This window comes from Arachis ipaensis, chromosome B1 (genome assembly GCF_059453495.1).
Source record: "Arachis ipaensis isolate K30076 ecotype BB chromosome B1, ASM5945349v1, whole genome shotgun sequence".
NCBI lineage: Eukaryota > Viridiplantae > Streptophyta > Magnoliopsida > Fabales > Fabaceae > Arachis > Arachis ipaensis.
This window is the reverse complement of record NC_142436.1, coordinates 135,898,922-135,913,720: the sequence shown is the minus strand read 5'-3', so window position 1 is coordinate 135,913,720 and position 14,799 is coordinate 135,898,922. Positions and strand designations below refer to the sequence as shown.

General features: G+C 41.4%; 2 protein-coding genes across 2 annotated transcripts; both read left to right on the top strand.

The window, feature by feature from the left end:
• The first annotated feature begins 6,071 nt into the window (after positions 1–6,071).
• LOC107612149 (uncharacterized) lies at positions 6,072–7,040 on the top strand. The gene has a single exon (XM_016313973.1). The coding sequence runs from the start codon at positions 6,072–6,074 to the stop codon at positions 7,038–7,040; it is 969 nt and encodes a 322-aa protein (XP_016169459.1).
• Positions 7,041–9,762: 2,722 nt separating this feature from the next.
• On the top strand, positions 9,763–10,347 carry LOC148578505 (uncharacterized). Its single transcript, XM_088503072.1, has one exon. It carries the CDS (start codon positions 9,763–9,765, stop codon positions 10,345–10,347), a length of 585 nt encoding a protein of 194 aa, XP_088359198.1.
• The last annotated feature ends 4,452 nt before the right edge of the window (positions 10,348–14,799 follow it).

The following is a 14,799-nucleotide window of genomic DNA, read 5'->3' as shown; positions in this document are numbered from 1 at the left end:
ATGAAAGGAACTCAACCACCTTAGTTATCCTAGCAATCGTTTATTCTTCAGGTTGTGCTCCTCAGTGAAGATGATTCGCCTCCCTTTTGGTGCCATAGGAATAAACAGAAAACCCTTAAGCGAAGCGTCAACACCAAACTTAAAGGTTTGCTTGTCCTCAAGCAAATAAGAACTGAAAATAGAAGAGACAAATGTTAAAATGAAAGAAAAAAAATAAAAGGATAAGAGAATAAGAGAGAATTAGGATTGGGGGAGAGAGAGAAGAAAACTAGGCGGCACAAGCGACGCGTTCGCGTCAATGACGCGATCGCGTGCGTCGCGCATTCTTCATAATGACGCGTTAGCGTCAGGCACGCGAATCGCGTGGATGGCCATATGTGTAACTGACGCGAACGCGTCAATCACGCGTCCGCGTGACCAAATTTGTACGTTTAGCACACTTCTTGCCCCAAGCTGGCACAACTCTCTGCCCAAAACGCTCTGTTACGTCGAATTTGCAGGTCACGCAATCGCGTCGGTTACGCGACCGCGTGAATGACGAAAATCACAAACGACGCGAACGCGTGGGCCACACGTCCGCGTGGGCTTGTTTGTGCGAAAAACTTCATTCTGGCGCCACTCCCGCGCAACTCTCTGTAACTTTTTATTTTTCTTGCACCCCTAGATGACACGTACGCGTCAGCGACGCTTTCGCGTCGGGTGTTTTTTTTTTTTTTTTTAGCTTGAGGTGTTCGGTTCCTGTGATAAAATAGCTGCATGATCAGAAAATTAGTAAGAACTTAATAAAAATCAACTAAGTAAGAAAACTACTATTACGAAAAATAACTAAGAATGAAAAAGAACGATCATACCACGGTGGGTTGTCTCCCACCAAGCACTTTTAGTTAAAGTCCTTAAGTTGGACATGTTGTGAGCTTCCTTGTCATGGTGGCTTGTGCTTGTACTGATCCAGGAATCTCCACCAATGTTTGTAATTCCAATGGCTACCGGGATCCCAAACTAGGTGCACAACACCTTTGAGCAAGTTGAAGCAAGTGACAAAGCCCCAAGAGTGTTGATTGTGGGAATGAATTCCAGGGTCCCAAACTTTGCTTTTACACCCGTCTTCTTGTGTATCGCCATTGTTCCCACCGGGTGGCAAGCAATCTGAATTCTTACAGAGACATCCAAACAACCATCTAAACCCATTTAGATTAGCTCTACACCAATCCTTGCACTTCAATTTGGAGCATGCAACCATATTGAACCTTGCTTGATAATTCTCAGCACTAACCATCTTCCTCTTACTCTTAATATCACAGAGAGCTCTAAGTTGGCCATCCGTCTCCAGTAGCCCATATTCAAGTGGGAAAGTAAAGGTTAAGAATAGGAATTTTACCCACTTGAATGTTGTATTGGATGGTGATGGCTTTGGAAGAGGTCTTGCAAGCTCTACTCCCTTGTGTTCTACTTTGAATTCTACCACCTCCTTGCAAGCTTCCTCAATTTCAACCTCTTCTTCTTGGTAGCTTTCTTTTAATTCAATCTCTTCTTCATTGCTTACCAAGGACATGGGAGGTTGTGTATCTTCCTCTTTTGTGGGTGCATCTTCCTCCTTTATTTTTGCATCTTCCTCTTCTTCCATGTGTGAGGATGGAAAGTTCTCTAATGCACTAGAGTATAAACTCCTTTGATTGGTTTCCTCACTTTCTTCCATAGGATCTTGCATTGTATCTTTTGGGAAGGAATTTGCTTGTTCCTCTTCCTGGTACTTGATAATCGACTGCATATGCTTCTCTATATTTTTGACACTTGTCTTTATATCATGTAAACATTCTTTCATGAGAAGCTCAAGATCCGATGGTATTTGAGATGAATAAGAAGAAGGTGATGGTTCTTGATAAGTGTAAAAAGAGGATAGTTCTTGATATGAATAGGAAGATAGTGGCTCTTGATATGGGTAGAAAGATGATGGTTCTTGATATGGATAGAGAGGAGGTGGTTCTTGGTATGGATATGGGGATGGTAGTTCTTGATAGTTGGAACATGGAGCATTGAAGTTTCTTTGGTTTTGACTTTGCCAACCAAAATTTGGGTGGTTTCTCCATTCATAATGATATGAATCACTACTCGGGTGTGAGTAGTAACCCATGTGATCTCTCTCCATTATTTTTCCTTAGCACAAAACACCAAAAAGGATTAAACGCACCATGTAGTAAACAGGAAAGTAAAGAAGAAAGAACAAAGTTCTAAAAATTAAAATAAGAAGAATTAAAATAAAACTAACTAGGAATCACCAAACTTAATTTCAGAAATTAAGAATTTTTTTTTTGAAATAAAAAAAATAGAAATAAAATTAAAGTTAATAAAATATAAAAAAATATAATAATAATGAAAAGAAATCGAATGAAAATAAAAGAAATAAAAATAAATAAATAAAAAAGAAAAGTAAATAAAAAAAACAGACGAAGGCTTTTTTTTTTTTAATTTTCAAAAGTTAAATAAAGTAAAAAAATTTAAAACGGGTACAGGGGTGGGAAACGAAATTTTTTTTTTTGAAAAATAATAAAAAAATATTTAAATAAAATTAAAATTAAAACGTCTAATCTAAACAATCAAATAACTAATAGTTGTTAATCACAGTCAATCCCCGACAACGGCGCCAAAAACTTGGTGCGGTATTTTCAACCACACTTACTAACCGGCAAGTGCACCGAGTCGTACCAAGTAATACCTTACGTGAGTAAGGGTCAATCCCACGAGGATTGATGGATTAAACAACAATAGCATTTGATATGATTAGTTAGACAAATAGAAAATAGTGTTGAGATGCAGTATAAAAGACATTAAACAATATAAAAAAATATTAAAGACAGGCAGATAAATAAATTGGGAAGAAAATATGGAGAAGATAGTTAAGGTTTCAGAGTTATCTATTTTTCCGGATTAATTTTTCTTACTAACTATTTTAATTATGCAGGATTTAATTTATGGCAAACTATATGTGACTAGACCCTAATTCCTTAGACCTTCCTAGTCTCCTCTAAAATTCATTAACTGTCAATTCCTTGGTCAATTAATTCCAATTAGAGGGTGATAATCAATTTCTAGTTTATATGCCACAAAAACTCTAATTACCCAAAATTAAAAAGATTATATGTCACGTATCCCATTAAATCCAGATAATTAAAATTTAGGAGAAATTGTTTTCAAGCTGTTGTTCAAGTAAAGAGCTTTTCCAAGTTTTACAAGAACTCAAATAGAAAGAGGGTCATACTTCCGTTCCACCCAAATTCATAAAATAAAGAGCGAAAACAATTCTTAAATATAAATCCATACATAAATTAAAATAGAAAAAGTAATAAAATCAAACCATACAAATAGACAGAGCTCCAAACCTTAACAGTGGAGGTTTAGTTGCTCATAGAAAAGAGAGAAAATTAGGATTGTCAATTATGTTTCCCTGATGGGATGAGGTGGAATCTCCCTTTTATAACTAATCCTAATAAATTTAAAATCTAATATCTAAAACTAAAAATTAAAATAATATCTTTTCCTAATTTAAGATTTGAATTTAAATTTGAATTAATTAACAGATCTTCAGTTGATGGATGGGAACCACTTGTTCTGTCCATTCTGCACCTTCTAATCTGTGTTTTCTGGGCTGAAAATTGAGTTAAAACAGCCCAGAAATCGCCCCCAGCGTTTTTCTGTGTTTTCTGCACGTGGCGCATGTGACGCGTCTGCGTCGTCCACGCGTTCGCGTCATTTGTGCAGATTCCAGTCCACGCGTTCGCGTCAGGCACGCGATCGCGTCATTGCGATTTCCTCCATTCCGCGCGGTCGCGTGAGCCATGCGTCCACGTCGGTATTCGCTGGTCATCTCCTTGGCTTCTTCTCTTTCTCTGCAGAAACTTCATCAAATCCATCTGAATGCTACCTAAAATAAATAAAATTGCACAAAACTCAAAATAGCATCCATAGTGGCTAAAATATAATTAATTCTTAATTAAATTCAACAATTTAGGTGCAAATTCACTAGGAAAAGATAGGAAAGATGCTCACGCATCAGCCAGGCGCTACGAGGCTCGGCACGGTGTGGCGCGGCGATGTCAGGCAAGGGGCTTTACTGCGAGGGATGGCGACGGCTTGGACGGACAAACAACAGAAAATACCTCTGAACAGAACAAAGCAGAGCAGACTAGCACAGAGGGAAGGAGGCAACAGACAGCGCACCACCAAGCGTCCGTTGCAGATGACGCTAGAGACGGACGCCGATGGCGGACCGACGCAGGAAACGGGAGAACTTAGGGTTTTTTTCTTTTGGGATGAAATGCAAGGAGTGTTTTTGGTATTTTGGAAAAATACATGTTTATTCAGCTAGCCACTCCAACCAAATGATAAGATTATTTTGTTATCTTAAATGTTATACTGACGGCAGGGACTTAATTGAAAAAAAAATTAACGTACAGGGACTCAATTGAAAAGAAAAAAAGTATAGGGACCTAATTGAAAATTCGGTGAAACTATAGGGACCTGTAGAGTAATTAAACCTTAATTTAAATATAAGTGAGTATAAAATTAAAAAAATATCTGTTCATACCCTGGCCCAACACTAGGGTTCAGGTCCAAATAAGCCAAAAAGACCCAATCCAAAAATTGGCCTTCACTATCCACCGACCTCCTTATAAAGAGGTCGGATCGAATACAGACTCCACTCCAAAGAAGTTGGGATCAAAGGTTAGCTGGCAGATAACACTTATTCAAAATAAGTAACTGCCCCTAAAATCTCTCAACCCACTTCTAGGAACCCTATATCAACTTCCCTAAGATAAAGGGACGGTTATCCACCTTAAAAGGTGGAACTACTCCAACGGTGGTTATTGGTTCACCACTATAAATACACTGACACCTCTCAGGTATCTCTAAGTTCCAATTCTCTCTAAACCTGCTTAACCCCTTGCTGACTTAGGCATCGAAGTGTCTTTGCAGGTACCATCCCCTCATTCCTTCATAATACACAAGTCGGACGGGGGCTCCCAAACGCAAGCCAAGTCGGAGTCCACCTCTATTCAATGCTTAGGCCAATCTCACAAGCACAATCCACCAACTTCAGGTTACCCACGTAACATTGGCACCGTTGCCGGGGAACCTGGAGATCAACCAATGATGGCGGACGATTTCAACAAGGACGGAAACACGGCATCCAATTCTGAGCAAGAGAATCAGGACGCTGGTAATAACGACAGAGCAATAGTCACTCACCAAAGGGTGACTAACCAGCACAAAGAAGGCACCTCAGGGGTAAAGGACCCAAAAGGGAACTCCTCTGAGGGACATGAATCAGGTAAAGAAGGACAATCCCATGTAACTGATTTCATGGGATTGTTCCATGGCCACCAGGGACGGTTGGAGCAACTAGAACAGGAATTGGAGCGGCAACGAGAGGCAGAAAGGAGCCTAAGAAGAGAGGTCGAACGATGGAAAGAACTTGAAGAAAATCTCAAAAGATTAGAATATGCTCTCCGAGGTAGAAACTCTCACAGTGACTGAGAAGATTCACCCTTGGGAGGAGAAGATCCTTTCACTGAGGACATAATGAGGGCAAAGGTTCCAAGGAACTTCAAAGCCCTGATATGGACTTATATGATGGGACCACCGACCCCAAGCATCACTTGAGCAATTTCAAAAGTCGGATGTACCTAGCCGACGCCTCTGATGCTACTCGCTGTAAGGCCTTTCTGACGACCCTAACGAATGCAGCGATGAAGTGGTTTGATAGCCTCCCCCCAAGGTCGGTCACCAGCTTTGACGACCTCTCGCGGAAATTTCTGATGCGATTCTCTATCCAAAAGGACAAAGTAAAGCACGCACCGAGCCTCCTGGGAGTAAAACAGGAGGTCGGAGAACCTCTAAAGGACTACATGGAGAGGTTCAACAAAGCGTGTTTGGAAATTCAAGACCTGCCTACGGAGGCGGTGATTATGGGCCTAGTAAATGGACTCCGAGAAGGCCCATTCTCCCAGTCCATCTCGAAAAGGCACCCGACTTCATTAAGTGATGTACAGGAAAGAGCCGAGAAGTACATCAACATGGAAGAAAATGCTAGGATGAGGGAACCAAGCTGGCGACCTGGGCACTCTCACTCATCAAAAGAGAAAGAGAGAGAACCCAAGAAAAAGGAGAAAGCCGGCCCTGAAAGGCCCAGGAGATATCACTCCTATACTCCTTTACGAGTTTCCCTAGTTGATGTATACAGGGAAATTTGTCATACTGAAAGACTACCTCCCCCTAGACCCATCAAAAACAAAAAGGGAGAAATTCGTGGCGAATACTGTGAGTATCATAAGCTATATGGTCATTCAACAAATGAATGTTACGACCTAAAAAATGTGATAGAAAAGCTGGCTAGAGAAGGTTGGCTTGACAAATACCTTATGGAAAGGTCGGGCCATCATGGTAAGAGAAAGCGAGATGACGAGGACCGAAGAGACCCACCACCACAGACCCCGAAAAGACATATACACATGATCTCAGGAGGGTTTGCGGGAGGTGGTCTCACAAAGTCATCTTGCAAAAGGCACCTGAAGGAAGTCTACCAAGTCGGGGGTGAAGTACCCGACCTCCCAACCATCTCTTTCACTAAAGAAGATGGACAAGGAATCATTCCTGGACATGACGATCCAGTTGTGATAACCATGATCCTTGCCAACGCCCACCTGCACAGAACCCTGGTGGATCAGGAAAGCTCGGCCGATATTATGTTTAAACCAGCATTTGATAAGATGGGACTGGATGAAAAGGAGTTAAGAGCTTTCCCCGATACCCTATATGGGCTGGGGGATGCACCAATAAAGCCACTAAGATTCATACCTCTACACACAACTTTTGGAAAAGGGGCAAAATCAAAAACTCTAAGCATCAACTTCATAGTCGTCGATGTGGGTTCGGCCTACAATGCTCTAATAGGCAGAACAACCCTAAATTGGCTCGGAGCAGTAGTATCCACCCCCCCATCTTTGCATGAAATTTTCAACACCAGAGGGAATTGCAACCGTTAGGGGAGACCAGAAATTGGCAAGAAAGTGTTACAATGAAAGCCTGAACCTAAGAGGGAAGGGAAAGGAAGTGCACACAATTAAGCTCGGAGGAGTCAGAGCTAAAGAAGAGTTGCGACCACAACCCGGGAAAAAACCTGAAGAGGTACAGGTCAGAGAAGAGGAAGGAAAAAATACCAACATAGGAGCCAACCTGAAAGAAGATTCGAAGCAGAAGCTTATAAGGCTCCTACAAGAGAATTCTGACCTCTTTGCCTGGAAGGCCTCCGACATGCCAGGGATAGATCCCGAACTCATGTCGCATAGACTGTCAGTGTACCTGGGATCGCGACCTGTTCAGAAAAGAAGAAGAACACTCGGACTTGAATGGGCCCAAGTAATGGAAGAACAAGTACAAGCCCTCTTAGAAGTCGACTTTATCAAAAAGGTTAAATATCCGGCATGGCTAGCAAATGTGGTGCTGGTAAAAAAGCAAAACGACAAGTGGAGGATGTGCGTTGATTACACTGACCTGAACAAGGCGTGTCCCAAAGACCCATATCCACTCCCAAACATTGATACCTTAGTAGACTCCAGTTCGGGGTATCAATTCTTATCGTTCATGGACGCATACTCAGGATATAACCAAATTCCGATGTATAAGCCGGATCAAGAAAAGACATCCTTCATCACACCAAGAGCAAATTATTGCTATGTAGTCATGCCTTTTGGGTTGAAAAATGCAAGAGCCACATATCAAAGGCTGATGAATAAGGTGTTTGCACCTCACCTTAGGAGTCTAATGGAAGTCTATGTAGACGACATGCTGGTAAAAACCAAGGATGAGGCCGACCTCTTGACTGACCTCTCGCAAGTCTTCAACACTATTAGGATGCATGGGATGAGGTTGAATCCCACAAAATGCACCTTCGCGGTAGACGCAGAAAAAGTTTTGGGATTTATGCTTACACAAAGGGGAATTGAAGCCAACCTCGACAAGTGCAAAGCAGTCCTAGAAATGAAAAGTCCGACTTGCTTAAAGGAGGTCCAACAATTGAATGGCCAATTTGCAGCTCTCTCTAGGTTCTTGGCAGGATCAGCGTTAAGATCCCTACCACTCTTCTCTCTACTAAGAAAAGGATGCCAGTTCGAATGGACTCCTGAGTGCGAAGAAACATTCCAGGAGTTCAAAAGGTTTTTAAGCCAACCTCCCATTCTGTCCTGACCTAAAGTTGAGGAAGAACTCGTCTTGTATTTGTCCGTAGCCGACAAAGTTGTAGCATCAGCTCTAATACGAGAAGACAAGGTCGGGCAGCATCCTGTATACTTCACCAGCAAAGTTTTACAAGGCGCTGAATTGAGGTATCAAAAACTTGAAAAGTTTGCATATACCTTAATAGTATCCTCTCAAAGGCTACGGCCTCATTTTCAAGCACACACTATAAAGGTCCGAACGAACCAGCCCATGAAGTAAATACTTCAAAGAACAGACATTGCGGGTAGAATGGTTCAATGGGCCATAGAACTGTCTGAGTTCGACCTCAAGTATGAAACTCGGACAACAATCAAAGATCAATGCCTCACCGACTTCGTGGCGGAATACGCAGGGGACCAAGAGGAAGTCGCCACAACATGGGAGTTATACGTGGACGGATCCTCCAATAAAGTCGAAAGCAGTGCAGGCATAATATTAGTCAACCAAGAGAGAACCCAAGTAGAAGTCTCCCTCAAATTTGAATTTCCAGCTTCTAACAATCAGGCAGAGTATGAAGCCTTGATTGCGGGGTTAAAGCTGGCCGAAGAAGTCGGTGCAACCAAAGTAGTCGTATTCAGCGACTCTCAGGTGGTGACCTCCCAATTAAATTGAGAGTATCAGGCTAAAGACCCCAACATGAAGAGGTACTTAGACAAAACCTTGGAGCATCTTAGGCATTTTGCAGAAACCGAGGTCAAACACATAACTTGGGATCTCAACAGCAGAGCAGATGCACTCTCCAAACTAGCAAGTACCAAGCCAAGAGAGAATAATAGAAGCCTGATACAAGAAACTCTCCAAGAACCCTCAGTAAAAAAAAAAACAGAGGGCAGATAAGACATCCTTGAAGTATCCAGATTGGACCTCGGATGGATGAACCCTTTAATCGAATACATGAAATTCGACATCCTATCCAAAGAGGAAAAAGAGGCCAAGAAAATCTGGAGGGAAGCACAAAACTACACTTTGGTAAAAAATATCCTCTATAAAAGAGGTATATCCACACCATTGTTAAAGTGCGTCTCGACCTCAAGGACAACAGAAGTCTTAGAAGAGGTCCATAATGGTATCTGTGGGAACCATCTCGGAGCAAGGTCCTTGGCTAGGAAAGTCATACGAGCCGGGTTCTACTGGCCGACCTTACAGAAAGATGCCACCGAATTCGTAAAGAAGTGTCAACCATGCCAAATACATGCAAACTTCCATGTCGCTCCCCCCAAGGAGCTCATTAGCATAACTTCTCCATGGCATTTTGCAAAATGGGGGTTGGACCTATTGGGACCCTTTCCCCAAGTGCCGGGACAAGTAAAGTATCTAATAGTGGGAGTAGACTACTTCACAAAGTGGATCAAAGCAGAGTCATTAGCCACCATCACAGCCCAAAGAAGTCAGAGGTTTCTATACAAGAATATTATCACAAGGTATGGAGTCTCTCACTCCATTACTACTGATAATGGAACCCAGTTCACTGACTCCACCTTGGTAGCCAGTATGAAGATCAAGCTTCAGTTCACTTCGGTAGAGCACCCGCAAGCAAACGGGCAAGCTGAAGCAGCTAACAAAGTCATACTGGTTGGGTTGAAGAAAAGGTTACAAGATGCAAAGGGAGCATGGGCTGAAGAGCTTCCTCAAGTACTATGGGCTTATCGGACCACACCTCAGTCTGCCACAGGAGAAACACCCTTCCAACTTGCTTATGGCATAGAAGCCATAATACCAGTTGAAGTCAACGAGCATAGCCCAAGGGTGAGCTTCTACGACGAGGTTAGCAACGTACAGGGGCACAAAGAGGAGCTCGAGCTACCCCCTGAAGTCCGAGAACAAGTCCAGATAAGAGAAGCAGCGCTAAAGCAAAGAATGACAAACAGATACAACAAGAAAGTCATTCGAAAAAGCTTCGCCCCAGAAGACTTGGTCTTGATTAGAAATGACATCGGAGTCAACAAATCGGGAAAAGGAAAGCTCGCTGCTAATTTGAAAGGGCCATACAATATAAGTGAAGTCTTAGGAAAAAGGATACTACAAAGTAACCGACTTGAACGGTACCGAGCTACCAAGGTCGTGGCATGCTTGTAATATGAAAAGGTACTATAGTTAAAAGCGAACTCCACTCCCTGATGTACTCTTTTTCCTGACTTCATGGTTTTTTCCTAAAAAAGGGTTTTCCTGAAAGGGGTTTCAACAAGGAATCAAAGTGGAGACTAAGGGTCGATGATTAGTAGCAAAAAGTACCTTCGTCAATAAATAAAGATCTTTTTCTCACATCTCTATGCAAATTCCATTAAGTTATTACCATTTTCCTATGAAACACGCTGACTTAAACTCGACAAAACGTAAAAATCCCAGGACCGACCTAAGTGGTCGTCAGGATGAAACGACAAGGTACAAATCGGTGCAAAGAGGTTATACAAGCAAATCATGATAACTCGGAAATATTACAACCCACAAGTCGAAAAAACCGAGAAGAATTGAAATGTATCGTGAAAATAACCTAAGTTATGAGCAAAATTCAAAAAAGAAGCTGTAAATAACTTAGATAAAAAGAGATAACTTAGATAAAGGAAATCCATAAAAAACTAAAGGCAGAAGCTGTCTCAAAGTCTCTGAAAAAATAAATAACTTAGATAAAGCACAGCCTGCCAAGATAAAATGTTTTTTTCAAAACAAAAAGATCAAAAAGGTTTTTTTCTACAAACCTAGCAAAGAAAAATTGCAGAAAGGATGCACACACACAGGATATCTCTTAAAAAACCCCTTATCCAAAAAGGGTGAAGTAAAATAATTTTTTTGTGAACAGCCATGAAAAGCCAAGAAAGTCAGAGTCAGCCACCACAAACAACAGAAAAAGATAAATTGTTCAAAGAGGGGCCCACAAGCCGGGACCCCAATAGCTCAAATTAATTAAAAGAAGAAAACTTAAGAGTCACCAGAGGGAAGAAAGGTCGGATCAGCGGCAGGGGAGGACGGAGCGGTCTCTTCGGCAGCAGGGGTCGGAACATTTGAAGACGTTGGCTGAGACCCCTCCAGTTGATCCTCACAAACAGGAGATTCTACAAGTCTTTGCCCACGGGTCTTCAGCTCAGAATCCGTCTCAGGTCGGGGAGGAGAAACAATAACCCCATCCACAACAATCTTATCAGAATCAAGAGGGGAAAGATCCAGGCCAGGAGCAATAACTCCGACCTGCTCTTTGAAAATTCTCCAGGCCTCCTCCGAGCTTTCCGCCACGGAGACCTCCAAATCCTGATAAGCCTCTCGAGCTCTCTCCAACTCCCGCTAGAGATCAATGTTCTCAGAAAAGACCCTTACATAATTCTGCTCTGCCTTCTCCTTAAGGCCCTCTGCCATGGCACACTGGGTCATCAACTTCTTCTCCCTCTTCTGAAGTCAGGACCTTTCCTCCTTCAAACCAGCAACTTCCTCCTGGAACCTCTTCTCTTCCTCTTGATAAAGGAAAATCCTCCCCTCCAACTCTTCAACTTTTTTGGTAGAACCCAAAGAGATAAGGGGAGTCTTCTCAAAAATATCAAGAAGTTTTGTACATACCTCAGCAGCCCGAACACTCCCCTGAACCAGGATATTAAGATGGTTTCGAACGAAAGAATCATCCATATTAATTTGAGTATGGGAAAAGATGTGATTCCAAACGAACTGGGGATCATCAAAATTCCTAGAAGAAGAGCCAGACCCCGAGGTCTTACACTTTTTCTTCTCAGGTTCAGGGGAAGCTCGGACATGAAGGATGGGAGGAGGAAGAGAAGAGGCAGAAGCAGAAGTTACCATAATGGGACGAGAAGAGGTCCCCAGATCACGAGGAAGAGGAGGAGGAAGAGTGCCGGTAGCCCTCGTGGCATCAACCCGTGCCCGCGACCTTCTCTTGGCATCTTGAACCTTCTGGTAGGAGGCGATGGAACCTTTCTTCACCATCTATGAAAAAAAGAAAACAAAGAGTTAGACTACAAGTCGGAAGTCTACAAGTTGGAAGACTACAAGTTGGAAGTTACCAAAATCAACGACAAAGAAACGAAAGCTACCTAATTGGGTCTACACGAAACCCAGAGAACCAAGAAGAAACTTTTTTGTGTCCAGATTAGGGGTCCTTCCCCAAACTTCTCGGAAGAACCCAACAACGGCCTCCTCAACCTCATCCAAGTCATCCAGGCCATACTTCTCCACAGGAGAGGCCTCTAACCAATAAAGAGGAAAGCGGGGAAGAGAATTTTCGTCCAGAAAAAAAGGATGGTGACCTTCTACGGCTTGAATTTTGAAGAAAAAATTTTTAAAATCATGAAAAGACTTGTCAAAGATAGAAAAAACTTTCCGACCTTGAATGGCCCGGAAAGACACCCACTGCTACTTATTATTTTGACCACTAAATGGCTTGGTCGGATGAAAAAGATAGAAAAAATTTTTTGTGGAGGTCGGAAAGTGCAGCTCTCGGCTGACAAGTTGGTAAATTTTCATAAAACCCCAAGAATTGGGGTGGATCTGAGTAGGAGCAACTCGGCAATGATTCAGAACCTCTATCTTAAAGTCAGAAAAAGGTAGAAAAACTCCCAGACGGGTAAAAAGACAGTTATACATGAAGAAAAAATGGGGGTCTAATTTCAGAAATCCTCCCAAAATAAACCCGGTCTTCAGGGCCCGAGGCCACTAACTCATATTTGGGCTCATCAACCTCATCGCCACAAATCATATGATGGGTACGAAGGTCGATGATATAATCGACATCTACTAAAGGGCTTTCCTCCATAATTGTATCATCCACCCATTGCGAAAAGGGACTGGAGGGAAGACATCTATTCCAGTAAAAAAGAAGTAGGTAAAAGGACAATGAGACCTACAAAAAAAGGAAAAAAGATCAAAATCAGGGTCACTAAAAGAGTAAAGCAGCCCTTCAATAAAACAGAGTTACTAGACCTACAGACAGACTCACTACGAACACGCAAAAACTCCTCCAATGTGCAAAATAAAGCATCAAATAACAATGAAGGGAAGAAGAAGAGACCAACCTTTGTTAATAAGCGCGAAGGAAAATGAACACAGCGGTAGCGGACCACTCCAAAAAAGGAAGACTAGAGAGTTTCTCCTTTGAAAGAAACAAAGAGTGTATGCAGGAAGTTTTTTAGAAGGCGAAAGAAAACAAAGAAAAGAGAGGAAAAACCCATAACAGACGCGACATTTGATTAGACGCGACTGTTGAGAAATTTAAATCACGTCGGTTTCAAAATCACGTCGGCTACAAGCCCAAGTTCAAATACTCGAATCCAACTCATAAATGAAAGAGATCGAACTCGAGTAGGGGCACTGTTCATACCCTGGCCCAACACTAGGGTCCAGGTCCAAATAAGCCAAAAAGACCCAATCCAAAGATTGGCCTTCGCTATCCACCGACCTCCTTATAAGGATCCGGAAGGAGGTCGGATCGAATACAGACTCCACTTCAAAGAAGTCGGGATCAAAAGTTAGCTAGCATATAACACTTATTCAAAATAAGTAATTGCCTCTAAAATCTCTCAACCCACTTCCAGGAGCCCTATCTCAACTTCCCTAAGATAAAGGGACGGTTATCCACCTTAAAAGGTGGAACTACTCCAACGGTGGTTATTGGTTCACCACTATAAATACACTGACACCCCTCAGGTAACTCTAAGTTCCAATACTCTCTAAACCTGCTTAACCCCTTGCTGACTTAAGCATCGGAGTGTTTTTGCAGGTACCATCCCCCATTCCTTCATAATACACACAAGTCGGATGGCGACTCCCAAACGCAAGGCAAGTCGGACGGCGGCTCCCAGACGCAAGCCAAGTCGGAGTCTACCTCCATTCAATGCTTGGACCAATCTCACAAGCCCAATCCACCAACTTCAGGTTACCCACGTAACAATATCTAAAAAATTATTGTATATTTTTACTATATAATTAATAATTAATATTTAAAATAATAAAAAATAATATAGTTTAACGACAAAGAGAGCATGTAGTCACAAAAAAAAAAAACAAAATTCAAATCACATCTTCATAAATTTTAAAATTTTCTTTTTAACAATTCGGGTGAATCGATCTTCACCGATTTTGGATAATATTACCAACTTTAATCAATCTTTATTCTTAAACAGTTCAGAAACAGTACCAGATCAATTAGGAGTCCAATTCATTGGTTTTTCATATTAAAAAAACAATGGTCAATTCATGTCTTTCTTTTTTTCTTTTTATTTGTTTTTGTTTTTTTTTTATTAGCACCACACAGTAAATCGTTGGCTCTTTCTTTATTTATTTCTTAGCCTTTGGACTACGTAAATTGTAGCATTTTTTCCTGTTTTATATTTTTTGTTGATTTTACTTGATAAAAAATATTTAATAACTAAAAATAATTAACCAAAATTAGTCAAAATCTTTTTATTTAATATTTATTAATTATTATAACTATCAATAAATGTTAAATAAAAAAAATTCTAACTATTTCTTTTGTTTCCATAATATTATCGTTTTCTGATACACTTATAAAATTCACAATTTATGTGTATA

Coding starts and splice junctions, on each gene's coding strand:
- LOC107612149 (XM_016313973.1), top strand. CDS start 6,072: ATGGAAGAAAATGCTAGGATGAGGGAACCAAGCTGGCGACCTGGGCAC.
- LOC148578505 (XM_088503072.1), top strand. CDS start 9,763: ATGAAGATCAAGCTTCAGTTCACTTCGGTAGAGCACCCGCAAGCAAAC.